Here is a 26,849-nt window from a genome sequence, read left to right on the forward strand (position 1 = left end):
TTCCCAATGAGGGGGCCTTAGGGGAGGGAGAGGGAGGGACGGAAGGTACCCGAGGGAGGGCTCTTGGCGTCGCCCGCGAGCCGGCAGAGGAGGAGGGAGAGCTGATGGGGACAGGTGCGCCCCCACCGGGGCCCGGGGCGACCCGCGGAGGGTCCATCCTCAGCCCTGGACTCGCGCCCTGCCCAGGGGCCGCCTGAGTCCTCCGGGCTGGAAGCCCGCGCCCCTCTCCGCGGGGGGGGGGCTGGGAGGGAGGGCCCCCCCGCCGGGAGCGGACCCCGCCCGTCCTTGTCACCGGTGAGCCCCGCCCCCGCCGCCGCGGAGCCCCGCCCCCGCCCCGCCCCCGCCGCCGCGGAGCCCCGCCCCGCCCCGCCCCGCCCCCCGCCGCCGCGGAGCGGGCGCAGTCGGCCGGCCCCATGCTGCTGAGCGGAGCTCCGCCCGCGGGCTCCGGCCCCGGGCCGCGGGCTCAGGGCGGCGCGGGGGGCGGCCCGGGGGGCGGCTCGCGCCGGGGCGCCGTGGGGCCCGGGGCCGGCCCGGGCGGGGGCGGCAGCGGCGGGGTGGCCAGGTGGCTGCGGGAGCACCTGGGCTTCCGCGGGGGGAGCGGCGGCGGCGGTGGCGGGGGCAAGCCGGCGCCCCCGGAGCCGGACTACCGGCCGCCCGCGCCCTCCCCGGCCGCGCCCCCCGCGCCGCCCCCGGACATCCTGGCCGCCTACCGGCTGCAGCGGGAGCGGGACTTCGAGGACCCCTACTCCGGGGGGCCGTCCGGCTCCGCCGCCCCGGCCGCCCCGGCGGCCCCCGGCCCCGCGCCGCCCCCGCGCCACGGCTCGCCCCCCCACCGCCTCATCCGGGTCGAGACCCCGGGCCCCCCGGCGCCCCCGCCCGAGGAGCGGACCCCCGGACCCCCGGCCGGCGGCGACAGGGTGAGTGCCGGGGCGGGCGGGGGGCCCGGGAGCAGAGGCGGGCGGGGGTCCGGGGCTGTGGGGAGGGACAAAGGTGGCCCGGCCGCCCGGCCCCTCGGTCTCAGTCCCTGACCCCGGGGGCTCGGAGCCTTCACCCACCACCTTTGTTCCAATTTCCCCACCTCCGAAGCCGGGACGCGTGCCCCAAACTCTGCCTCTGTCCCCCTGTCGTCGCCCCAGGACTCGGTGACCCTCCCCCGCTTGGGCTCTGATCTCCTCCTCGCAGCCCCCTGGGACCTAATCAGCCGGCCTTTTTCTAACGGGATTGGAGTCCCCCTCACCCCCCTCCTTGGCCTTTCTGCCCGCTGGGAGCAGCAGCTCACTGCCCTTTGATCTCTGACCCCTCCCACCGGAGCGGAGCCAGCACAAAGCTCCACTCCTCACCCTCCTCTGGGAGCCCGGGCATCCCTGCAGGTGCTGGAGCCCCGGGAGGGGGTGGCGGCGGGGGTTTCTCCTCGTGGAAACAGCAAGAGCTGGCCTCTGCCTCAGCCAGCCGGACTGGAGCTGGGTGGGCTGTTGTTCTCAGGAAACCCGACGGGCAGTGTGCAGCTCTGTGCTGAGGATGCTGACCACGGGGTTCAGGCAGGCCCACTACGACCTCCTTCCCTTGTGCCCCCAGGTGTGGGGGCCGTCAGTGCTCAGAACCTGTTGCCCAGAAGGGGCTGAGACGCTGCTTCTCCTCCTGGCCTCTCTCTCCCTCTGTCCGTTCTGAGGGTGGCGGAAGCCGGGTGTGGGTCTGCAGGCTTGGGGCAGAGAGGAGAGCTGGGCAGCCCCTGTTCCAGAGAACTCCCGCTGTGCCTCAGCAGGCCCCGTGGAGAAGCCACCCCATGCCCAACCCCAGTCTGGTATATCCCTCCCTGGCAGGGGAAAGCTGTCCCCAGGTCCCTCTAGCCCTAAATTTTATGACTGTCTGGGCCGCTCTGGATCTGCTGACCCTCTTCACTCCCCCTGAATAATCTCAGCTCTGGGGCTTATTACCCGCGCCCCCCCCCCCCCCCCCCCGGCCCCCAACAGTTTTGTTGGGTTGGAGAGCAAAGTTGCTGTCCGAACCCACTGGCTCCAGGGTGGAGGCTTTCAGCTGAGAGAGTGCCGTTCTGCCTGGTTTCCTGGGTAAGAGAGATGTGTCAGGGTCAGAGCAGAAGCCTCAGGAATGCGAATTATGTTTCCCCTAGTTCCTGCCATGGGGCACGGCTGCCCATCCTGAGTTAGGAAGGAGACTGTGCTTTCTTCACATGTCCTTACCGTAGTCTTCCTTTTTCCTGATTGTCCCCTGCTATTGGGTGATATGATGGTGGTGGAGTAAGGCACAGAGAGTATTAGGTCTTGTTTTTACTATTAAAAATTTTTTGTTGTTGTTGTTAATTGAGAGAGAGAGAGAGAGAGAGAGAGAGAGAAACATCAATGGTAAGAGAAAATTGATTGGCTTCCTCCTGCTTGCCTCCTACTGGGGATAGAGCCCTGATCAAGAATGGAACCGTGACCTCCTGGTTCATGGGTCCATGCTCAATCACAGCCACACCAGCCGGGCTTGTTTTCACTATTGACCAATAGTGTCCTCCCCGTCTACACCCATTCACACATGGGACAGAGCTGTTCCTGGCCCTCTTCGTCCAGATGATTTAACAGCCTTCTCACCAAGCTGTGGGCTCCTCCAGGACAAGGACCATGTTCTCCTCAAGTCTGTGTCTTCCAAATGGTGGACACCATTTTTGGCAAAAAGAAGGGTGCATAAATATGTCCCGAATGATGGCTGTCCATTGCCGTTGTGGCCTGAGGGTCAGAGACTCCCCTTGTACATTTCACCACAAAAACCCCACAGCCAGTCCGAGACCCGCAGCCTCCTCTCACCGAGGGCACATGCCTCACCCTGGGTCAGCTCTGTGATCTGTGGGCTGTTCAGACCTTAGGGGCCAAGAGGTGTCTGACTCCTTTGTCAGCTGCAGGGACAGGAATGAAATCCAGCAGGATATCCTGGGAACCACACAATCAGTGGCTTCTTTACCAGGATGCCATCCAAGATGGCCCAGGGGCAGGGGCAGAGCCGCTTCACCCCTTTAGGAGCTGTTTTGGGGACCCTAGAGTCTTCCCTTAGGAAGAGCCCTGATAAGGTACCTGAACCCCTTACCCTAAATCCAAGTGTCAGCCTATGCCTACAGAGCTCACTGCCCCTGAACAGTGAGCTGGCTCTGGCTCTGAAGGCATTACCGAGCCAGTTTTTCCATTCTGTGGCTGTTTTATCCCTATTCTCCCTCCTCTCAGCCCTGCAGATCCTCTTGGCTTGTTGCTTTTGGGTCACTGGCTGAGGTGAGGTAGGCACTGGGGACCAGGATGTGCCTTGGGCTGGCCAGTTCCTCTCATCCAGGAGCGCAGTGGCTGGTGCTGGGTGGGTCACTAAGGGGCTGGTTTGTGAGGTTTGCTGAAATGGGTGGAAATGCCTCTGTGATGAGCCATAGAGATCGAGGGGAAATGAGTTCAGTGAATATGGGGTAGGAGGGAATGGGGACTTAGAACCCTGAGAGGCCCAAGGGGCTCAGGACCATTAGCTTTCTCCCCGGGCAGGGCTCTGGCTGCTGGCCCACCCTGAGACCCACTGCTGCAGTTGGCTGGGTACACGGGTGGCCATCTGGGCAGGCCTGGCAGGACAGGCATGGGAGCAGCAGGAGCCGAGCCCTGCATGGGATGGGAAGGCAGGGACTCGCCATCTGGCCGAGAGAGAGCTCCCGCTTGGTGTTGGACCCTTTATGGCCGCCAGGCCATGCTCTGACAGAGGTTAGAGGGCCAGGCCTTCCCTTGCTTTGCTCCCTTTTTCTCAGACCTTCAACAGGAAAAACCTGGTCCAGGAAAGGGGGATGGGGATGGGAAAGGGGCCTGAATGGATAAAGCTCTGAGCTGTCTGTGACCATCTGCACAGTGTGTCCTTTTCATCCATCATGCCAAGATATGCGCGCGTGTGTGTGTGTGTGTGTGTGAGAGAGAGAGAGAGAGAGAGAGAGAGAGAGAGAGAGAGAGAGAGAGAGAGAGAGAAAGGGAGGGAAATGTGATGGGAACAATAAGACAGGCATCCTGTATGAAGTGAAACTAGAGCTCTTATATTTAGCTTATGTGGGTGTTTCTGGAGTTCATGAGCCTCCAGAAATTGTGCAGATATTTAAGTAAATGAGCATTTTTCTGGAAAAAGGGGTTCTCACAGGGGTTCACAGGGCCCAAAATATTAAGAATGTAAATAAAAATAGGTGTACCTTATAGATGGTATGTATCCACATGGACTTGGATCCTTCAGGCCCAAATTTAGAATGAATGAACAGACAGAAAAGTGAAGGAGGTATTTGGGTGTCTGAAATTAAACAAGACATGCCTCCCCTGGGGTAGGGGCCCTCCTTTACCCCGTGTTCATTGAGTGTTTATGAGTCATTCAGTGACACCTAGGCCCTGAAAGGGACTCACTACCCAGTAGACCTGGTACTTGACTTTTTTTGAGTCTGCTTGTTTGCCTTAATTTTCCTTGTTATGCCTTCCACAGAGCCCGGAGGTCTGATCTGTTTACCTAGCAATGGCCTCCTGTGGAAGTAGAGGGAGGAGGAGAGAGAGGTCCGGATCAGGGACCTTTGTGGACTGCCCAGACCTCTTAACTCTTTGTGGCCTGAGCTGGTCGTCTGTGCTGCAGTTGGTGCTTCGGGGAGGGCGGAGGCCTGAGACCTGGGGGACTGGGTGGCAGGCCTGTCCCCTCGACCCAGTGCCGCCTCCTCACGTTGCGGCAGTCCAACCCTCTAGAAAACATCTTTGGCTGTTGGCTTGGACGATGACTCAGAGACACCTCAGCCCTGGCTCTCTGTCCATGGGGACCCTGTAGACCAGGAATGGGAATGGGAGCAGCTGGCCGGGCCCTGGGCTTGGAGGGGGCCTGCTGCCTACTCCAGTCGCCCTCACCACAGAACCTGGGTGATGTTATCTGACGGCAGTGCGCCCTTGGTGCTTCTCGAGCCTGGGTCCCAGACGTGGGGCTTCCCAGCACTTCCAGATGCTTCAGTCCTTTGGAGCTTGTTCTGTGTCTGTCACTGTGAGCTTCAGGACGAAGGAGCGTGGTCTCTTCATCGTTAGTGGCATAATGGCGGACATTTACTGAGCACTTACCTGTGCCTGGTACCATTTTGCAGCAGCTGACAGGGATTAGGCCAGTTGATCCTTACCACAACCCGATGAGGAAATTCAGTTATTATCCCGGGTTATATGCAGGGAGACTGAAGCACAGGAATGCTGGGCACACCGGCATGGCTTCATAGGTAGGAAGCAGGAGAGCCCAGGTTGATAGCCAGGCAGCCTGACTCCAGATTGGCTGCCAGCTCCATGCCAGGGGGCCTTGCACTTATGGAGAGGAGCCCTGCAGAGCAGAGGCGTCTGTCCACTAGACATTTGCTAGTGAACAAGGGGAAGGAGACTCAGAGAAGGAATGAGGAGTGCATTCTGGGCTGAGTTCACCCATTTTTGGATGGTGAAGGACAGCATTTGCCACCTAATCTGGAGGGAGCCAAAGACACACCTCATAAGGGTCAGCAGCATCGATTGCACTCATCATCTTCTTCCCAAGCCTGTGAGGTAGGCACTAATGCCAGCCCCATTTTACAGATAAAAATACAGAGGCCTCCAGGCATTAAATGTAAACTAAAGAAATGGAGAAAAGGGGCAGTGGTAGATGTTGGGGACCTTGCCGAGCCAAATCCTGTAATGTTTGTCCCCTTGGTCTCCCTGGACTCACAAGCCCCATGGAGGGCGGAGGGCCCAGCTGCAGAGTAGAAGGTCCCACCAGATGGTGGGCCTTGCAGCCACATCAGGAGAGGCCTGGGCAGGAAGGAGAGTTCAGACCTGACAGCTGCTCCGGGAGGGGCACTGCCCAGTTGGAACAGGCACCAGAGCTGCCTCCTGGAGGCACCCTGCTGGGTGACAGAAAGGAGGGGACCTGGCTGGCAGGCGGTATGGGGACAAGGGGGCCCTCTGGGCAGCCGCTACTTACATACTAGCGTGGAAATGGTTCCGCATTTCAACAGCCTGTGACTACCAGACGGCTCGCCCAAGTGTGAGCCCTGGCCTTGATGTCTTCCCTGCTAGTTTCTTTCTTCCGCTCCGAGTCAGGGGCTTGGATTCCCATTCTAAAGCCGAGTCTCTTGACAGCCTGCTCCTATAGCTGCTGCTGGTCAGAGTTCAGATAAATGGGGTTCTGAGAGTCTGTGTGTATGGGGAGAAGGAGGCCGGTGGAGCCTGCAGGTGATGTGCACTGAGCACCCACCATGTGCCGGGCTCTGTGGACGTGGTGTACAATAACGAGCACACTGGAGTCCGGTAAAGGGCCCGGACACAAAATAAATAGAGGTAGGACAAAGGTGTCAGAAGCCTCCGGGGGCAGCTCCCCCCCCTGAGCAGTTCTGCCTCCTGTGTGACCCAGAGGCTCCTGAGGAAGCAGGCCTGGCCTGTGACATGGGTCCTCTGTGCTAGGACAAGTGTCTGTCCTGCCTGGTTTCCCAGCAGGCATTTCTGCTGTTGCTCCTGACTCCCAACCCCATGGGCGGCTCCTTGGGCACCCCAGCCCAGGGCAGGGGGGTTGAGGCTTCCTGGAGCAGGGTGTGGAGCCCGGAGTGGAACAGAGGAGCCATTGAGCTGCCCACAAAGCTGCCACCTGGGCGCCCACGGGCACCAAGGGCTGGCACTAGGGAGGCCCACGCGGCCTGGGAGGGCTCATGGCTCTAGGCACCAGCCCAGGACTCGAATGGGAAGGGTGCTGAGTGCAGCTGTGGCCAAGCTTGGTGAGGGAAGGGCTGGGGGGGGGGGGTGTTCTGTGGAGTTGGGGGTCACCGGTGCATGGTTCTGGGTGCTTCTCCTCAGCAGCTTCCAGGGTCTCAACCCCCCTACCTGATCCTCCACCCCACCCAGATTCATGCCTCCTCCCTCTTCTGAATGAACAAGGAAATGTACTTCCTTTGTTCATTCTTCCTGTTTTATGTGAACTGATTTAACAAAGATTTACTGATCGCTTTTGGGTACTTGGGAATTTAGCAAGTAAACATGGTTCTTGCCCTCAGGAAGCTCACTGTCTGCAGGAAGACAGATAAAACAAGTATTCACTGCACATGGTGATGACAGCCTGGCTCAGAGGCACCTGACCTGACTGGGGGGAGAATGGAAAGGCTTTCTGAAAGAAGAAAAGAATTTGATTCAGGCTTAGGGAAAGCTTTTGAGGCAGGGGAAAAAGAGCATTGAGCTTTCAGGTAACAATGTGATCTGAGATGGGTAAAGAGAAACCAAAGAGGCAAGTGGAATCTTTAAATCTCTTTAACTGTGGACTTTTTATTGAGGCCACTGGAGAGCCATTGCAAGGTTTAAGGATAGCGTGTCTCATACTGTTGAGTTGCTACCATGAGTAAGTTGTGAGGCTGAGTGCTAACTGGGCTGGGCTGAGTGCTAACTGGTTCGCTCCAGATCCCCCGTGGTCTAGTGGGTAGTGCCACGTGGGGGTGTGCCAGCTGGCCTGGGAGGAAGCAGTTGGGTTAGGAGGGGGTGAGTGGATTTATTTTCTTCTTAGAGGAAGGGGGATGAGGTGGGCTCTGAGGGAGGTAAGAGCTATCTAGTAGAAACAATTTTCTTATAGAAACATTACTCTAGGCAGGGGTCCTCAAACTTTTTAAAGTGGGGGCCAGATCACGGTCCCTCAGAGAGCTGGAGGGCCGGACTATATGAACTACTAATTCCTACTGTAACACCTCGGCTGCGCTCACTGCCCAAAAAACCTGGCGGGCTGGATCAGACTCCTCTGCGGGCCGCATGTGGCCCGCGGGCCGTAGTTTGAAGACCCCTGCTAGTGCCTCCTGTGAGCTGGGTACTTATGGAGCCGGAGAGACAAAAATGACAAAGGGCTCCAGGCCAGTGGCTGATCTGGTGGTGGGTTGGGAAGACCTGAGATGGTAGTGTTCTCGGAAGCAGGCAGAGATCTGAGGGCGGAAAGGGGCTGGGCGGCTTGACGGGGACAAAATGGAGTAAGGTGGGAGCTGAAGAGCTGAGGGTGAGATGGTAGGAGCCTTTGGGACATGCTTTGGAGACCCTTGGAGGGTTTGCAGCAGACACAGGAACATGAAGAAGGGGTCTCTTGGGGATTTTCCTTTTTTCCACCTCTGCCTTACTAAGGGTCCCAGTTCCACTAGCCCAGGGCAGGGAGGTCACCCTTACAGCTTCCCTGCTCACCTGGCTCCCACAGTCCTGATCTGTGGATCTTGGCCCAGAACCAAAGCCTAGACCCAGAATGGGGGAGAGGCAGGAGGGGCCCTCCCCGTGCCCTGGCTCCAGGGCCATGCCTTATTAAGGCAGCTCCCCTGAGGGGCTGGTGGGCTGGGCTCTGTCTCTGCCGCAGCCAGTCCTCCCCTCCCTGCCCCCCAGGAGCCTGTGGCCTGCTTGGAGAAAGGCTCTATTGTCCTCAGTTGTGCCTCGCCCTGAGCACCTTGAACTCCTCTGCGGGGTGTGCAGCTTGTGGTTCCCTCTGCCTTGCCTGGGAGCAGGGACAGCGGTGGCCGTGAGCCCTTTGTGTGGGAGAACGCGTGGGGTGCGGAGGGCCACGGCCAAGCCTTTCCTGTCCCTGTTCTCCAGGAGCCAGGGGCTTTCAGCAGAGCCCCAACCCTGCCTTTCCTGTGGCTGTCCTAAGGCCGGCTTCCTCCGGGGCAGCCACGGGGCCCACTGGTGGCAGGTTGGCAGCATGATGCAGGTTCCAATCCTGGTTCCTCCACTTACTGGGAGTGGTCTGGGGCATGCTGTCCCCTACCTGTTTTGAACCTCCTTTTCCTTAAAACGGGGATAATAACACCCACGTGATGATTATGAGAGTGTCCTGCAGCTACACCAGCAGAACCGTGGCATAAAGTGAGCACTCAGTCTTTCTGTTCCTGATGGTCAAACAGTACTTGTTCAGCATCTGGTAACACACTGGTAGGCATGGGCCAAGCTCATCTCCAAGTTGCCCCTTGTGCCTGTCCGCTCTTTGAACTCCGTTGTAAGCAGTTCTCTGAATTGATCCCCTCTGTGGAACCACCTGGTGGAAGCTCTTGGGCTGCCTGGACCCTGACTGAGGCAGGCTTTAAGGCCCAGAGTCTCATCCTGGCTATTCAGCCCAGGGGGTGGCCCAGAGGCACAACGTTAACAGAAAAGAAAATACCATTTTGGGGGCAGCCTAGTGGGAGACCCTGCAAAGGCAGAGCCAGCGCCTGTCCCCGTCTAAGTTCAGAGCCTGCCTGTGGGCACCTGGGGCTCCGGGTCTAAGGCAGCCTGTCCAGGACTCTTGCTCCTGTAGCTGGAGCATCTGGGGAGAAGAGCTGTCTCTCGGGTGCCTGAAGCCTGCTCTCTCCCCACAGCTGGCAATCCTAGAAGACTATGCAGACCCGTTTGATGTCCAGGAGACAGGTGACAGCCTCGCAGGAGCTTCTGGAGCCCCAGAGAAGGTCCCGGAAAACGATGGCTACATGGAGCCCTATGAGGCCCAAAAGATGATGGCCGGTGAGTGATAGAGTAAGGGAGAGTGCTGGGGAAGTTGTTCCCTGAGGCTTGGGCATCTGCAAAACAAGCTTTGGGACCCACATGTCTTAAGAACTGATTCCTTGGTCTCTAGAAAGTACGGAGAATGCCTTTGCTGGGTCCTCGGGGAAGGTGCCACTACTTTCAAGATAGTCACTTTGGAGAAGGAGCTGTGATTTGTGGTACCTGAGACCTGAGGTGGTAGAGAAGACCACACAACCAAAGGTCAGACAGGTGGAAGCATTTGGGAAAGTCAGGTAGGGCAAGATAGTGGTGTGGGCTGGGGGTCATTGGTCCCGAAAAGAGAATCACTAGCTTTAGAAAAGGTGGTAAGTTTGAAACGATGTGATGTCAAACGATGTTATGACAATTGGAAACGCGTGACTAAATGCAGATGCAATGCCCCGGATGCTGGGCAAGTAGTTCAGGGAGTGAGGGCAGGAGGAAATGGATAAGGCCTGGCTCTGGGGAGCAGGGACCAAGAAAGGGCCCAGGGAAAGACCAAATGGGGCGAGGAGGACGGGGTGAGTCAGTCTAAGCCAAGCTCCCAAGGCAGGATGAAAGGAAGACATGTTCACAGGAGAGGCAAGAGGAGAGAGGACAGGAGGGACGTTGAAAGGCCATAAAGGCTGGAATGAGGCGTTTGGACTTGCTCCAGAAGGGGAAGGGGAACCATTATGGATTCTTGAGCAAGAAAACAACAGGACAAATAAGGCATTTTAAGGGGATTACAAAGGCTTTTGTGTGCAGAACAGACTAGAAGAGCTGGGCATCAATCAGAAAGATGAGTTAGCGGCCTATTGTGGAAATTACTGAGGCTTTACAGAACCAATAATTAACGCCCCTCTCTTCCCCTCTGGAGCTCGGAAATAATTGAGAAATAAGATCAAGGGAACAAAATGGAGATAACAATGTCAGTTTTATCACCGATAAAGGTGATTGGAGAACATTACTTAGCTGTGTCACTACAATGGGCTTCTCAGTACTTCCCCAGGAATTAAACTTGCCCACTCAGGCTTGGGCAACGTAGCATGACTGTAGGCCCCTGCACAGGGGCAGGAGGAGAAAGAACCAGAATGTTCTCTCCGTGTAAGAAAGCAGATCAGATAAGCTGCTCTCCCTCCTTGGGAGAGACGGGAGAGGGGCAGAGAGCACTCAGGAGAGTTATTCCATGGAGCCAATGGAACAAGGTCTGAAGAATGGAGCTTCGCCCTGGTGGTAATCTAGATGTGGAGAGATGAGGGTGAGACTCACCAGGCACTGACAATGGCAGATGGGACTCAGACAGTGAAGGAGGGCCAGGACCAAGGAGAGCAGTATTGGGGACAGTGGGAGGGTGGCTGCCATAGTTAGGTCAGAGGGGTGCAGCCCCCTAGGACAGCGGTCGCCAACCTTTTGGACCTCACGGACCACCAGTGGTCCACGGACCTCCGGTTGGCGACCGCTGCCCTGGGAGGTCCATGCCCTGGAGTTGATGAGAAAATTTGCGCGTATGGGGAGCTCCATCGCTTTTATACCAGTTTCACTGGGTTCAGAGATCTCAAAAAAGAAAATAACAGAACAGACTAGAAGAACGTTTGGGGAGAGTGGTGAGTTGGAAACATCAAACTGAAACATCTCTATGGCAACTAGAAACATAGATGAAAAGGGTTCCATGAGACAGGGCAAGTCTGCAAGGATGAGGCCTGGGAATAAGAATAAGAGTTGGCCTTGGGAAACCGAGACCAAGAGAGGACCCAGTAAAAGAGACCAAATGGGAGGACAGTCCATGAAGGGGACAGTTTCAAGGATGGGGTGGTCAGCAGTGTCTGAGCAACAGAGAAGGATTTTGTCATATTGTGAAATGGTATCACTTGGGACACAAGGAAATAAGTGGAGTTGGGTAGCAAGAAGATGGACCGGGAGAAGACCCTGACTTGGTTTCCAAAATGTGTTAGCCTCAGCTCCCCAGCCCTTGCTGGTCGCCCTAGGATCCTTTTCCTGTCTTTCATTCTGGTGCCTCTGCCCCCGCAGCTGTTGGGTCCCCTGCTTTTGGAACCCCGGAGATGTTTTGAGGGAGAGGGACCCTGTATGTGTGCCCCAGAGCCCCCGGCGTCTGTGAAGGAAGGCTGGCTGGTCGCTTGGAGCCCTGCTGGGGGCCTGAGCCAGGGCAGCCCGCCTCTCACCTCCCTCCTGCTCGCCCTGATAGAGATCCGGGGCTCCAAGGAGACGGCCAGCCAGCCCCTGCCGCTGTATGACACACCCTACGAGCCCGAAGAGGAGGGGGCCACCCCCGAGGGCGAGGGGGCCCCTTGGCCCCGGGAGTCCCGCCTGCCTGAGGACGACGAGAGGCCGCCCGAGGAGTATGACCAGCCCTGGGAGTGGAAGAAGGAGCGGATCTCTAAAGCCTTTGCTGGTGAGTCCTGGGCGGAGGGGGCAGGTCCGCTGGGAGCTTTTCGGGCTGGGGGAGGGAAGGAGTGGCACCTGGGCAGGGGAGGGGAGGCCCTGGGAGAAGTGTGGTTGAGTCTTCACCGTGGAGCAGTGCGCTGGCTGGCGGACGAAGGGCTGTGTGCGGTCAGGCTGTGGGCACAGGAGGAGGAGGAGGAAGGTGTCTCCCGGCATCACCGCCTCCGACGCCAGGAGGCGTGGGCCACTTCCATCTCTTGGGGGACTGGGTATGTTTAAAAATAAAGACGTTCCAAACCAAATGATAAAACTTGTGGCATATGTTAAATACTTAACAAAAGAAGGCATTAGCCCTCCAAACAGTGAAAGCAGCCGCCTCTGTGACCGTTAGAGATCCCACCCCTGAGTGAGCGGGCTGTGTCTCCCGGGGTGGGCCAGGCGGACCAGGGGCGTCTGCTCCCGAGGGTTTCTGAGGAACCCCCTTTACTGAGTGAGGGTAGGTTTCTTCTGTACCGAGCACCCCGGTGGCCGCCCCAGGCCTGGAGTCCGAGTGGAGAGGGGTGTGTGGTGGTCTGAGTTGGGGACACAAGAGCTTTAACTCCTGGATCCTTGGTTCAGTGAGGACAGAGAGGACGTAAGCGCCATTGGACTCCATCTCCCTGCCCACGTCCCTCTCCTCCTTGGGCAAGAGGCTCCTCCTGGCGCTGGACCCAGCCCTGTGCTTGGGGGGAGGCCCCCCGGCAGCCAGACTGAGAAACCACGAGGCTTCTGATTTGTTTCCTGTAAGGCGCGCACCGCTGAGGATGGGCCGCTTATCTCCAGAAGCCTCCTTGGAGAATCAATACTGTTTGGCTTGCTTAATGGGAAAATCTATGCTCGTCATTAGGAAACCTTGTTAGCAGTCCTGGCGCCGCCGGTGGCATCACTCTTCTCGTTGTCAGGGCTTGGGATTGAGGGTGTGGGGGGCAAATTTCACCGAAACAGCTGCCCCCACATCTGAGTATCCCTGACAACCTGTCTCAGCTAGGCGGTGGGGAAAGGAGGGATGGAGGTAAAGGGCGGTGCCAGGAGACGGGGGGAACCCAGAGGTGGTGCTGAGGGACATGGGCAGCTCCTTATCCCTCTTTCCCTCCTTTCCTGGCCCCTCTGGTCCCTGGAAGCTTGTAAGAGGTCAAATGAAGGGCTGACAGCAAGACCCTGCTTTTGCCCCCTGAGCCTCCCACTTTGACCATGCCAGCCCAGCGTGGTCAGCATAGCCCCGCCTGGCCCTCTGAGAGGCCTGCTCCCCTTTCAGAAGCCGCCCCTGCCTCCACTCTGACCCTCCTCCTTTCTAGGCTGTCCTGTGTCCTGGCTCTGGGTTTTGGTGTCTCAACCTCTGCCTCTCTCTGTCTCTGTCTCTCTCCCTGTCCCTGCCTGTCTCTCCTCCCTGCTGTGCTACTGGTTCCAGTTGACCTTAAGGTCATCAAAGACCTACCTTGGCCTCCACCGGTGGGACAGCTGGACAGCAGCCCCTCCCTGCCCGACGGGGACAGGGACATCTCCGGTCCAGCCTCACCCCTCCCCGAGCCCAGCCTGGAGGATGGCAGCGGTGGGTCCTGTCGGGGCTTCTGGCCAGGGTGACGTGTCCTCTCATCCCTCGGGCCCTGCGGGCTTGGGTTGGAGGAGCTAAGAGGTGGGGTGTGGTTTGAAGGACCGGGGAACAACCCCTCTCTTCCGGGGAAGAAAGAAGGGAGGAAGTTCACCTCTCCCCTCCCGCCACGAACAGATGGGGAAAGTGTCTCCTAAGGCAGTGGCCGGCAAACTCAACAGTCAGCAGAGCCCAATATCCACAGCACAATGATTGAAATTTCTTTTGAGTGCCAAATTTTTTAAACTTGAACTTCTTCTAACGCCACTTCTTCAAAATAGACTCGCCCAGGCCGTGGTATTTTGTGGAAGAGCCACACTCAAGGGGCCAAAGCGCCGCATGTGGCTCGTGAGCCGCAGTTTGCCCACCACGGTCCTAAGGGAAACCCACTATTCTAAATCCACTTCTTTGGGTAGTGCTTTGCCATGAACTTGAGCAATGCAGGTAACTCCTGAGATGGGGGACACTAGCCAGCACAGTAAGTGTCTAGGAAAGGATCTGCTCCTTGCATTTGGTGTCTGAAAGATAATAAGGGCTTGAAAGTGCTGCAGGGAGAGAAGAATAGTCCAAATGGGGAGAAGGAAGGCACTGAACACCTCACCTACGTTCAGTTTTACCAAGAGTGGGCAGTTTGGGGGACCGGGGTGGGGTGGGGATGGGGGGGGGTGGAGGGGGAGAGTGCATCTCTGCACATGCACAGAGGCCTGAGCACCTGTTTGTACATGTGTGCCCGGGTGTGAGTGGGTATTTTGTAAATACAGGATGTCACCTGTGCATGTGTGCCCATGCCCATGTGGTCAGCTGGCTTCAGCTGTCCCTATGCAGGCTCAGCAGTCAGGTCTGCCCTTGGTCCGAGAGCACAGAGCCCCCTCTACTGGGTTTCTGTGGGGGTGGGGAGGGGAGTCTGTGGGCAGCGACCTTGGGAGCGGGGGAGGGGCGGACGGGCTGGCGGCTCTGGGCAGGATTAGCCTGTCAGGATGGCACCAAGGGGATCAGATAATTGTTCTCGGATCGATAAGTCATTTCTACAGAATGGCTTGGCAAGGGTGATTTGAAGAACGGTAATGAACTCTGAGCAGGAGAAAGAAACAATATTATCAGCACTGAAGCCACCCTGAGGAGGATGGAATAGGGGAAGGCAGTCAGCTGCTCCCCGGGGAGAAGCTTAAGTGGTTTCTCTTGTGGCTCCCCTCCCCTCTTCTCCCACAGTGTAGGGCCTGGGAGGCCCTGTGTGGCACCCAGGGCTGAGCCCCACCTTCACCTCCTCCCCTGGGGGATGGACCCAGAATCCCATCCCTAGAGCCAGTCGGGCCCATGAGCGTGTCCAGGGAATGGGGGTGGGGGCTGGCTGTTCTCTGGGGCTCCACTCCTAGGGGCCTCAGCGGCTGTGACTGGTGTGTTCCCCACAGCCCAGTTTGAAGGATCTGAGAAGAGCTGCCTGTCACCGGGCCTGGAGGAGAAGGGGCGCCTACCTCCCCGACTCTCTGCAGGGACCCCCAAGTCAGCCAAGCCCCTGAGCATGGAGCCCAGCAGCCCCCTGGGAGAGTGGACAGACCCAGCACTGCCTCTGGAAAACCAGGTGTGAGTGTCTGTGTCCAGCTGGGGACTGTCCCCGCGCCCTGCCCTTCCTAGCACTTGCCTGAGGGGACACCCCGAATGCATGGGCCTGGTCAGCGAGGGAGGGACCCGGCAGAGATGCTCCCCTTCCCCTCTCTCATCCCCAGCTGGTACCATGGGGCCATCAGCCGGACGGACGCCGAGAACCTGCTCCGGCTGTGCAAGGAGGCCAGCTACCTGGTGCGCGACAGCGAGACCAGCAAGAACGACTTCTCCCTGTCCCTCAAGTGAGTGGGCTGGCTGGCGGCTTTAGACAGGATCGGCCTGTGAGGGCGGCACCAAGGATGACCAATGGGAGGACAGCCCCCAGGACAGGAGGAGGCCCTGATATTCCCGGGCTCAGCCGAGCTGGGGAGAACCCATCCCCCAGGAACCTTTGCCAACTCTGAGCTCAGCCCCTGCTCTCAAGGAGCTCATGGTTTCTTGGGGGAAATAGTTAAGCTGGTGTCTAGTTCAGAAGGGTCCTGTCGCTTACTAGCTGTGTGGCCTTGGGTCCCCTTAATCTCTCTGGGCCTCAGAGTGATTAACTTACAAAGTGAGGGAATAACAATATCTACTTTATGGGGAATGATAAAATGAAGTGATGTATGGGGAGCACTTGCCATGGTGCTAAGTGCCCAATAAACGATCACCATCATCATCGTTAATGGAAGCCTGAAATGTTCTAAAAGCACAGGCAAGGAGACAGGAACTTTGCCTGAAAGGATCTACAGGGTGAGGGGGCTGGGTCCTGGGAGGAGGACAGGGCTGTGGACACAAAGCTGTTCTTATTTGGGGAGGGGGTGAGGGGTGTTGGTCCCGCCAGTTTCCACCTGTACACACTCTGAGGAAGCGGGCAGGAGGTCTGGTTGCTGGTGGCTGACAGCTGAGCTCTAAGGATCCCGGAAGGGGTCCCATCGGCCCTCCTCCCTGGGAGCGGACACAGAGGCTCCCCTGGTGGGATGGCAGGTCCTCTCCTTGGCACTGGCGAGTCCCCCCTGGTGCAGCCTGTACTCCACAGGACCGCCTGTCAGAGTGACTGTCCATTCACAGTCCCCTGCCACTGCCGGAGCCTCTATATCACCCCCTACCACATGTTCTGGGTGCAATGGAATAGATATATACCCGCACTTCAAACAAGTCCAATATATGGAAATTGGGGACTACTACACAGATACATTTGAATATACTTATTCAGCTTCACTAAAAGGTAATGAAGAAAAGAAAAGGCCAGACTATAATCATAGCCCGAGTTTTATTCGTGGGTTTAATAAAATTAGCTATGTGACCCAAGGCAACCTTAACCCCTCTGGGTCTTGGTTTCTCCATTTGCAAAATATGTTGATGGTTACTTCTTAGGTTTCTTCCAGCTCTCATGCTCTGGTAGTCTGCAAATTACCATAAAATCAAAGGAGCATTTGGGAAAAAATTGTCAAAAATGTGATTTACATAACTTCCGGAATGTGTATTGCTTTAAAAATTATAGAAAGATTCATAGAGCATATACTATGTGCCAGATAGCAGCATATATACCATCTCTTAAACCAACTAGTATCCTGCAAAATCAATCTCTTTTTATAAATAAAAATAGACTCGAAGAGGTATGACTGGCTCAAGGCCACCAGCTAATAAAGTTCCAGTAGCAGAATTTTTTAAAACTATATTTTTATTGATGTCAGAGTGAGGGAGAGGGAGACCAAGATAGAACCATCAGCCGAAACCGGTTTGGCTCAGTGGTAGAGCGTCAGTCTGCGGACTGAAAGGTCCCAGATTCGATTCCGGTCAGGGGCATGTACGTTGGTTGCGGGTACATCCCCGGTAGGGTGTGTGCAAGAGGCAGCTGGTCGGTGTTTCTCTCTCATCGATGTTTCTGGCTCTCATCTCTCTCCCTTCCTCTCTGTAAAAAATCAATAAAAATATATTAAAAAAAAAAAAAAGAAACATCAATGATGAGAGAGACTCATTGATTAGCTGCCTCCTACACGCCCCACACTGGGGATTGAGCCGGCAACCCAGGAATCAAACCTGGGATCATTCAGTTCCACAGGCCAACACTCTATCCACTGAGCCAGACTGGCTAGGGCTAAGTGCAGGATTTGAAGCCAGCTCAGTCTGACTCTTAATAACCACACTGTTCCTCCATTGCACAGCTCCACCCCTCAAGTCTGGAACAGTCTGTAGGGGTGTCGAACTCAATCAGAGAAGGGGCCAAAATCTAAAATCCAGCCTAAATCGCGGGCCGAATGGTTTACTGAACAGTCATAAACTGACAATGTCATAAACTGACAGCGGAGTGCAGTGATGACAGCGCGGTACGGGCCACATTGCAAGGCCTGGCGGGCTGGATTTGGCCCGCGGGCCTTGTGTTTGACACATGTGGTCTAAGGCAAGGGAGCCTGCAGGGGTCTGGCTCCCTAGCAGAGCACTGCAGACACAGCCCTGCCTTAGCCTGGGGTGTAGAGGGGAGACTCGTCTGGACGCCTGGCTCCAGCTCTGGCTGGTCTGGCCCCGCCAGCAACTGTCTGCCAGAGCTTCGTTCACATATAAATGGCTTTTCTGAAATACAATTATGGTTTCTCCTCTCTCTGTAATGGAAGGGCTTTCATTGGTAATTAAACAGCTTCCTCCACCGGCCAAGCCAGCCCTGGCTCTGCTTCCCAGCCAGTCCCTCCCCGGCCCCTGAGGGTCTGGCAAGGGCTCCGCCGTGTCCTAATGGACTCTTGGGACTTTGTCCCGGGAGCTCAGTTATCCAGATGGAGGCTGAGCTCTCAGCTTCCAACTCTGGTCTCTGGATCTTGCCGCCCCTTTTGCCCAGACCTGTCCCTCGGAGAAGATAGAATGCACAGTTGTCAGGAGAGGTGATTTCCCCAGTGGACTGTGGGAAGGGAGCCATCGCCAAACTGTGAGAGGGCGAGGGGAGGCAGGGTCCACGCTGCTGCCCACAGCCTTGGGCCCGGGCCTAGGCATGGGGCAGACAAGGGAGGGATCGCTAACCGCCTCCCTTTCTGCAGGCCCCAGGGGCTGCGCATTTTCCTGAGGCCTCGGCTCCCTTCCAGGGCCTGTGTGGTCACAGCCTCAGCAGTTATCTCAGACCAACAGAGGAAGGCTGGCCCCACCCCCTGACTGACACCCCCCAGAACTGGGGCTTCCAGCAGGCTCTGGGGCCCTGTACCTGGGGGCGGGAAGGATGGAGTTAAGGACCTGTTTTCCCCCCATCCCTTTCCTCTCCTCAGTCATCCCACTCCCCCCACTTTCTGACTGGTGAGGCCTAGTGCCGTGGTCGCCAAACAGCGGCTCTCGAGCCACATGCAGCTCTTTGGCCCCTTGAGTGTGGCTCTTCCACAAAATACCACGGCCTGGGTGAGTCTATTTTGAAGAAGTGGCGTTAGAAGAAGTTTAAGTTTAAAAAATTTGGCTCTCAAAAGAAATTTCAATTGTACTGTTGATATTTGGCTCTGTTGACTAATGAGTTTGCCCACCACTGGCCTAGTGAAATGGGTCCAGAGGCCTCTTTTAACCTAGGCAGGGAGGCAAACGAGGAGGTGTTCCAGCCTCACCTCTCATGAGCAAGGGCCTCACCATGAGTCCTACCTCCCACACGTGCTCCCGAGCCTGTCCTGTCCCCAGGCAGGCTCTGGCCAGCGGGGTCCCCTAAGCAGTGTGACCACTTGCTGGTGAGTGAGCTTCAGACCTGGGGCCTGGGCTGTAGTAGTTTGGACAGATGTTGTTCTTGCTGGGGCCCCACCCCTGCTCTAAGGTTGAGGGTACCCAGACATCTGGGAGCTTGCCAGAGCTGGGGGGAGGGGAAGAACAGGGGGGGACGGGGTCCTTGTCTTGTGGTCAGGGCCAGGCACTAGATCGTGTTGAAAGATGGAGCATGTCCTCTCTGAGGGCGGCATGGAGCTGCAGCCTCACCCATGCCGTCAGCCCAGGCTGAAGGGCTGGCTGGATGGGCCGGGGGCTTGGCTCAAGGCCCAGTTAGCAGGAGGGTGAAGGGATGTCCCTAGGACAGGGTGGCTGGCTCTCCCCAGATGTGGGGAGCAGCTCACCTCCTCCCCTAGTATCTGCAAGGGAGAGCCCGAACCAAGATTCTCTTGGTTGTCACATCCATCCATCCACCACTCTCCTGCTTCCACAGGAGTGGCCGAGAGCCTCACCCGTGTCCTCCCCCACAGCTCAGAAAGGGGGATGGATGGGTAAACTGGTCCCGGCCACACAGGCTGGAAGGCAGGAGTGCCCGGATACCAGGGTTTGGGGTGGCGGTGAGGGGTGCTGGTCCCTCCAGTTTCCACCTGTACACACACCCTGTACACTCACTCACAAGCACATTCTTGGCACACCCTGTGCTCTCACCACAAAACCAATACCTATTGCTACCTACTTACAAAATCCCCTCCGCCCCCTCCCTGCCTTCCGGACTGACCTCCACCTTCCACAGCCACCTCCACTCTGCTGGTTTGGAACATTAACCGCAGGGCTGGGGGAGGGAGGGGCCTGGGAAGGGCCTCCACTCACCAGGCTCTCCTCTCTCCCCAGGAGCAGCCAGGGCTTCATGCACATGAAGCTGTCTCGGACCAAGGAACACAAGTACGTGCTGGGCCAGAACAGCCCGCCCTTCAGCAGCGTCCCGGAGATCGTGCACCACTACGCCAGCCGCAAGCTGCCCATTAAGGGCGCCGAGCACATGTCCCTGCTCTACCCCGTGGCCATCCGGACTCTGTAGGCGCGAGGCTTGGGCACTGCGTTCGGCCTGCACCCAGGTCCTGTGCCTGCGCCCGGGCTGAGGGCTGTGGTCTGTCCCAGGCCTTTCTTCCCCTCTCCCCGGGGTGGAGTGGGAACTGGAGATTCCTTAATTTATTCTAAAGAGTAAGGGCTATGGGGCCTTGGAGTAAGAGGAGGTCTGGAGCCGAGGAGAGGAGAAGCCCTGGGCAGCCCCTGGAGGAAGGGGGCTTCCAAACCGCGAGTCTCTCGAAGAGTTTCAGATCCGCAGCCCCAAGCCCTTTCCGCCTGTGGGGCCGAGGGGGCAGCCTCCTTCCCCTCCACCCTCTCCCCCAGGCCCCTGCAAGGCGGAGCAGGACGCAGGCCCGCGGGGCACCCTGACCTCTTCCCCCCTACACACACACACACACACACACACACACACACACCTCTTCCCCTCCACACACACACACACACACACACCTCTTCCCTCCTACACACACAAACACACACACACACACAGCGCGGGGCACCCTGACCTCTTCCCCTCCACACACACACACACACACACACACACACACACACACACACCTCTTCCCCCCTCCACACACACACACACACACACACACACACACACACGCCCGGCGGGGCACCCTGACCTCTTCCCCTCCACACACACACACACACACACACACACACACACACACACACACGCCCGGCAGCCCCCTGGGATGGAGATGGCATCGGGGCGGGAGAGGGAGAGAGGATGGGGCGGAGGGAATCGGTGCGGTCCCCGCCGTTCGGCTCCGGGCTCCCGGCGCCCGGCCAGAGGCAATAAATAACCCGGTGCCGCCTGCACAGCGTCTGCGCCTTCAGCGCCGCAGCCCGGGCTGCCGGGTGGGGAGCGGCGGAGCGAGCACCGATCTGTTTATACGTCAGCTCCGAGCAGACACAGGCCGGCTGCGAAAAGCGCCTTCGAAGCATCGAGTTCCTTCCTTTGACGAGCGATCAAAACACCCCGCATGGCCCCCGCCCCGGAGCCGCCGGCCTCGTGGCGCCCGCCACCGCCGCGCCGGCTCCGGCTCCGGCTCGCGCGTCCCATTCCCTGCCTCCGGCCCGTGTCAGGGCGGAGGGAGCCGGAGGAGACAAAGAGGCAGCGCGCCAGCGGCAGGAGCGGGGGCCCTGCCACGCGGAAGCCGCGCGCCCGCGAGCTGGGAAAGCTGGCACAGCCACTGCGTTTCCTCTCCAGAGGAAGCGGGCCTGCCGCCGCCGCCTCCGCTCACTGAGGATGGGTCCGCCCGGACCTGCAGCCGGCGGGCCTCGACCCGATCTCCCTCCCCGCCGCGGCTCCGGGCCCAGGCTGGCGGGGTGGGGGGAGGCGTCCGCGCGCGCCCTCTGCTGGCCGTGCCCTTAACTGCGGGACCCGGGCGCGGGATCACACCGGCCGAGGGCCCCCAGTGCGCCCCTGCTGCAAACTGCCGGGGCTTGTGGGCCCAGCTCCTGCGAATACCCTTGGGCCTCCAGGCAGAGCTGCTGTCAGGCCACTCAAGGCCTGCCCTCCCGCTTTCCTGGGCAAGCTGAACAAAGACTCCACGAGGGGCTGAACACACCCCGGGGATGGCTGCCTTGGGAGAACAGTCTAATGAACCTGCACCTCCGAAGTGTGATGCGAAGCATGGGATTTTGGATTTTCGAATTCAGTGGTTAGTTTATTAGGGATCAGGATGGAGGATATGTGATCCAACAAATGGACTAGGTAAGAATTCTGTGGAGACAATAGAATCACTTGAAATTGGGCACTGCTTTAGAAATTCCCTCAGAAAGGGTTGCCCTATCTTTAAGTAGATGCAGAAACAGTTCCAAAAAGGTTAGGTGGTGTGCTCATCTGTCTCGTTGCTGTCATCTCACTACCTGGTGCTCAGAGAAGGACCGGGAGTAACAGGTCCCGGAGCAGGCCAGGCCAACCCTGTCTCCCTGTTGGCTCCTGGGTGTCTCCGCCCCCATCCCCCATCCCTTGTACCCAGTCCACCTCCAACACGCCTCACACCTGTCCCCCTCCTGACCAGGAAGCCTCACACTTGCACTCAGAGAGGCCCTCTGTCCGGAAGGATGCCCTTGAGCAGGGAAAGGGGTCGCTAGCCGGGTGGCCTGAGTGGGTTCCTTTATTCAGAGGATACTACCAAGCTCAGGATGTCTGCACTGGCCTATTAGTTGGCCACTTGAGTGGCTTCTTCTGCCAGTAACTACCCCGTCCTGGGGCAGAATAAAGCAACCCAGAGGGCAGAAAAGTGGTTTATTTGTAAAGGGGACTATGGGACAAGAAGAGAAGGTCTGAAGAGCACTACATAGAGAGAGATTGGGCCAGGTTCTGATTACAGTACCTGTTTAAGAACTTGGGAGAGAAGATCGATTGTGCTGTTAAACTGGGGCGCTGAGAGATTCCCTATAAATTTCTCTCTGGGGTCCAGCCTCTATCCCTTTGAAGGCATTTGCCAGCCCTTGTGACAGTGGATAGCCCAGAAGAGGGAGAGGACTGAGGGGAGGGTTTCTAAGATGCCAGCATCTGTGCTCCCACTTCACCTTTAGGCTCACAGCCCCCTACACACACACACACACACACACACTAATTACTTGTCAGCCCCAGTCTTTTGAAATTTTTCTTAGTTTGGGACTAGAGGTGTTTCTTTGCCCCAAAACAATAATAGCTCCCAACTCTAGTCCCCAGACAGTGCCTTCCTCTTCTCCAGGCTGAGACTATGAGTCTGGGGGGGTCCCTGAGCCCACATGGGGTGACTGACCATGGGTCTAGGTTGGTAGGTGGGAGTGGGGAGAAGGCGAGGGAACCAGAAACAGGAAGTGCAGAGGTGAGGTGTGACCCAAACCTCTGCTCGGCAGGCAGTGGGCGGAGCCCCTGGGCAGGAGGCCTAGAAGTTCTCGTAATGGTGAGAGAAATGAGTCCGGTCCTGCCTGTTGACGAGCTGACAGGCTTTTTCCACATTCTTGGTCATGCCAGGGGGGCCGCAGCTAAACACCCCGATCTTCCGGACCTGTTGTTGAAGGAAGAAGTGAAGGCTAGCTCTGTTCTGAGGGAGGGCTAGCTCAGGCCCATGGTAAAGCCATGAAGAGTCCTTGATGAGGGCTCATTCCACGTTCCTGTGAAAGTTTGCTTACCACGCCTGGCGAGGGCCAGCTTGGTGTTTTCAAATCTAACTTGGTTTCAGTAGACCTCCTCTCTGTGGGTCCAGCCTCTACCCCTTCCAAAGCACTTGCTAGCTTCAAGTGCAAGCAAGAGCAGTTTCTGATACGGGGCTGGGTTAACCAATGTTTGAGTTGAGGGATAGCTTAGTGTCTCGTTAAGGGCTCACCCAGTGTTTATGAGAGCAGCGGCGTGCTCGGTGCTGACGGTGAAGATTAGCTCAGTGTCCAGGATGAGGCCCGGGCCAGCATTAGGGTTAAGGGTAGCTCTGTGTTTATGGTGAGGACTAGCTCAATCACTGAGCTCTTCCTTCCGAACAAGGCATCGTGGCTGCAGAAGCAGCTAGTCCCTGTCGCCAGCTCCTCACTTCCCCCTCAGGGTGACCCCCGCTTCTCCTTTCCCATTTCATTACCCCACCAACTTCCCAGGGGGTGATGGGTTCTCATGGGCAGTCACTAGCTTCCCTGATGGAGCAGGTTTGCTCAGCCCCCCGGAGGATACACTGAAGAGGCCCCGGATTGGGGGGGGGGGGGGTAGACTGACCTGTGGGTGAACCTCCTGCAGGGAGTTGAAGAAGGGCTCAAAGGGGGGGCGACCAAAGTGGGTGACGGAGCGCAGGCCAGTGAACAGACTCCGGTTCAGCACCTTCTGGAAGTGCCGCTCGCAGATGTACTGGCAGCAGAATGAATGGAGGAAGAAGGTCAGAGCCAGGCAGTGCCAGGGCAGCTCCTAGCCCAGATGGTGACCCACCCACCCTGCCTGGCCGGCCCCGGCGCACCAGCATGGTGGTCCTGAGGTCGAACTTCTCCGCCAGCTGGGTGATGTAGATGTGCACGGACACCAGGTCCTGGTGGTCGTTCTCCTCCACCTCCCGGATGATGTCAGCCAGCCACTCGAACTGCCGCTGGGTCCGCGTCACCCAGATGAAGTAGATCTGGGGACAGGGCTGGAGCTGAGGGCTCAGCTCTGCTCAGGCCGCCTATGCCCCAGGGATTCACACACCAATAGATCTCTCTGGCCAGCTTGGGCCCCTCTCCAGATGTCCTGGGAAATGGAGTGTATGGGGCCACAGGGCCAGAGGAGCAGGACATGGAGTTGCCCCAGGGCATGGAGAGGTGCGAGTAAGTGACAGCCTGGGGCACCTGCTGGTCTGAGCCCTCCTGCCACTCTCTCCAATGTTTCCGCCTCAGGCTCCAACCAACCAAAGCCCAGACGGAGAGGGGCCACTAATGGGCTTGTCACAGAACATCTTTGGGGAAGACCAGCTGGCTGTCCGGAGGGATGGGAATGGACTCGGAGACCAGGGGGATGGAAACTTCCCTAGGGGAACCCACCTCCAGCTTCTGATAGGGGGAAGTGGCTGTTTGGGTTAAGAAGCAGAGGCAGCCTGGCCAGTGTGGCTCAGTGGCTGAGCATCGACTTATGAACCAGGAGGTGATGGTTCAATTCCCAGTCAGGGCACATGCCCGGGTTGCAGGCTCGATCCCCAGTGCGGGGTGTGCAGGAGGCAGCCAATCATGATTCTCTCTTAGCATTGATGTTTCTATCTCTCCCTCTCTGAACTACACACACACACGTTTAAAAAGGAAGCAGAGCCGAAACCGGTTTGGCTTAATGGATAGAGCGTCAGCTTGGGGACTGAAGGGTCCCGGGATCGATTCCGGTCAAGGGCATGTATTATACCTTGGTTACAGACACATCCCCAGTAGGGGATGATTGTCTCTCATTGATGTTTCTAACTCTGTATCTCTCTCCCTTCCTCTCTGTACAAAATCAATAAAATATATTTTTTTTTTTTAAAAGGAAGCAGAGGTAGAGCTGGCTTGGACAGAGGAGCAGAGAACTGTCTGTCACCTCTGAATGCTGACAGCATATGGGCTGGGCCTCTGCCTGCTGCATTCCTGCCCTCCTGACTCACCTGCCAGGCCTGGAGAGACAAGCAGGGGCCTGCCACAAGGTGCAGGCTGGGGTGAAGTGGCCTGGCGTGGAGGGGTCCTGAGGGCCTGGAGCCAGCCGTGCCCATCATCCCTGCCTACCCCCTCCTGTTCTCTTACTCTTGAGATCAAAGCCCGTTTCACCTGTGCCCGCCCCCCCCCCCCCCCCCCCCCGCCCCCGAAGCGTGCCCTTCCTTTTCCCAGCCCGACAATGCCTCCAGTGCAGCTTCCTCCGCGGGAGGGGACTTCCTTCGCCTTTCTCCAGCCTGCCCGGAGGGTTCCCAGAAGCAAACCCTATGAGGGGTGCTTCCTAACGGAGGGAAGGATCGACAAACTAACTCTGTCCTTTAGGATCTGGGGGTATCCTGACCACTGCACCCCAACCCCACCCAGGGCCAGGCCAGCTTGGCCTTGCCTAGACCACGGAGACCAAGAACAGAGACAGGAGAGCCAGCACAGATGGGCACAGTTACGGAGAGCAAGGGACATGGGCTGGCCAGAGGAGGGGGCACTTACCTTCTTACAGAACACTTGGTAGCTGACTGATGACTTGAAGACCAGGTCTTTGAGGATGGAGGCAAAGGGGGTGACCCCGATGCCCCCTCCCACCAGCACTGACACCTCAAACTTATGCCACTCCTGGTGGCCCTCTCCAAATGGTCCGTCGAGGTACAGCTGCAGGGAGCAGAGTGGGTGTGAGTTAAGCTCTCAGCTCCCATCACAGTTCTGAAGCCAGAAGTGAGAGGCAAGAAAAAGCAGGTTTATGGAGTGAGGGGGAAGAGGGACTGTGGCTTTATCTGGGACAGCCAGTCTCTGGATGGGGAGGGAGGAGCACAACGGGCGTCTGGTGCTGCAGAGCCGAGGCCTGCTAAGGGGCTGTGGGAGCATGTGGCACGTGCGGCTGGGTCTGGGCACCTTCGGGTAACTGGCAGAGCCGTCGGTCTGGGGTGAGTAGATCTCCCTGAGGCGAGTGGTCCAGGGCCCTGCCGCCCGGATGTGCAGGCTGAGCGTGTCCTCATGGGGCGCGGAAGTCAGTGTGAAGGGGTGGTACTCGGTGGTCCCCAGAGCCAGGCAGGCGATCCGCACCCACTGTCCCGACTTGTACTCAAAGCCCTGGGGCCGCTGGAACTGCAGGTGGGTCACTCCTGAGGAGGGGAGGCGGGCGGGAGGCTGCTGTCCTGAACCCAGTTGCTGTGTGGTCTCCAGAGAGTCCCCCCACTGCAGCCTCAGCTCTGCTTCTGGAATATGCCGGGGGGCCTCCCCCCATCAGAAGCCATTACTCCCCTCAGGCCAGGTCTGCTCTGAGGAGGGGCTGGTGGTCAGCAGGGCAAGGACCAGCCTGACCTGGGCTTCTCTCTGTTGGGAAAGAGACTCAGGTAAAGAGCTTCTTTTACCAGCTCCCTCATCCCTTCCACCCCAAGGCCCCTGCCAACTCCACTGGGCCAGGCTAGGACACTACACGGTCCAGGCTCCGCTCTGCTTCCTGGCACCACCAAGCTGGGCCCCTGACAGCCTCTCGGCTGGTACCTGAAGGCAGCAGCTCGGCCTTCACCACGCTGATCTCCACCTTCTTCCGGCTCAGGCTCACCAGCTTGTCCCCGCCGTAGATGAGTGCAGGGACCAGGAAGAAGATGTGGAAACGGGGCAGCTGAATCAGAGCGAAGCTGCCATGGATGATGAGCTGAATAGAGCGAAGAAAACCACTCAGGCCCGGCCACACCCACAACGGGATCTGAGGCTGGCTCCGGGCTTAGACCCCTATATCTTTCCTCCTGGCATGTCCACGCCTCACCTCCTATTGTGCCCTGCTCCTTCCAGGTTCCAAAACCCCACCATTCCCAACCCTAGGTTCCAAAACCCAACCATTCCCAAAGCGTCCTTGATGAATAAGACTATTTGCATCTCTCCGACAC

General features: G+C 57.8%; 2 protein-coding genes across 6 annotated transcripts in view; one reads left to right on the plus strand and one right to left on the minus strand.

Annotated features, from left to right (window-relative positions):
- Positions 1-374: 374 nt before the first annotated feature.
- On the plus strand, positions 375-20,259 carry SHF (Src homology 2 domain containing F). Of its 4 annotated transcripts, none has more exons than XM_084903496.1 (7): positions 375-917; positions 9,341-9,482; positions 11,689-11,895; positions 13,333-13,473; positions 14,886-15,093; positions 15,237-15,356; positions 19,645-20,259. In XM_084903496.1, exons 1-7 carry the CDS (start codon positions 414-416, stop codon positions 19,829-19,831), a joined length of 1,509 nt encoding a protein of 502 aa, XP_084759622.1. In that variant the 5' UTR covers positions 375-413; the 3' UTR covers positions 19,832-20,259. The 4 variants fall into 4 exon arrangements, with proteins under 4 accessions (XP_084759622.1, XP_084759623.1, XP_084759624.1 ...); XM_084903497.1 differs by having other exon boundaries at positions 14,922-15,093; positions 19,645-20,258; XM_084903498.1 differs by lacking the exon at positions 13,333-13,473 and having other exon boundaries at positions 14,922-15,093; positions 19,645-20,254.
- Positions 20,260-22,730: 2,471 nt separating this feature from the next.
- DUOX1 (dual oxidase 1) overlaps positions 22,731-26,849 on the minus strand; it is a gene marked incomplete at its 3' end in the record, with an annotated part of 33,208 nt that continues 29,089 nt past the window's right edge. The window contains exons 29-34 of one of the 2 annotated variants that reach the window (XM_084903053.1): positions 26,464-26,617; positions 25,852-26,081; positions 25,453-25,611; positions 23,781-23,936; positions 23,546-23,674; positions 22,731-22,853 (exon numbers count right to left, since the gene is read on the minus strand). In XM_084903053.1, coding sequence (XP_084759179.1) covers positions 22,731-22,853; positions 23,546-23,674; positions 23,781-23,936; positions 25,453-25,611; positions 25,852-26,081; positions 26,464-26,617 — 951 coding nt within the window. Of the gene's footprint in view, positions 22,854-23,545; positions 23,675-23,780; positions 23,937-25,452; positions 25,612-25,851; positions 26,082-26,463; positions 26,618-26,849 lie in introns of those variants that run through there. The other variant, XM_084903054.1, reaches the window with a different exon arrangement.

The sequence above is a fragment of the Pipistrellus hanaki genome, assembly GCF_964339955.1.
Source record: "Pipistrellus hanaki genome assembly, chromosome: 1".
Classification (NCBI taxonomy): Eukaryota; Metazoa; Chordata; class Mammalia; order Chiroptera; family Vespertilionidae; genus Pipistrellus; species Pipistrellus hanaki.

Bases quoted from the DNA above. Each gene is read 5' to 3' on its own strand.
- SHF (XM_084903496.1), top strand. From the start codon at position 414: ATGCTGCTGAGCGGAGCTCCGCCCGCGGGCTCCGGCCCCGGGCCGCGG. The intron at 9,483-11,688 runs GTGAGTGATAGA...TCGCCCTGATAG, and splicing joins GGCCCAAAAGATGATGGCCG to AGATCCGGGGCTCCAAGGAG. The intron at 15,094-15,236 runs GTGAGTGTCTGT...TCTCATCCCCAG, and splicing joins CTGCCTCTGGAAAACCAGGT to CTGGTACCATGGGGCCATCA.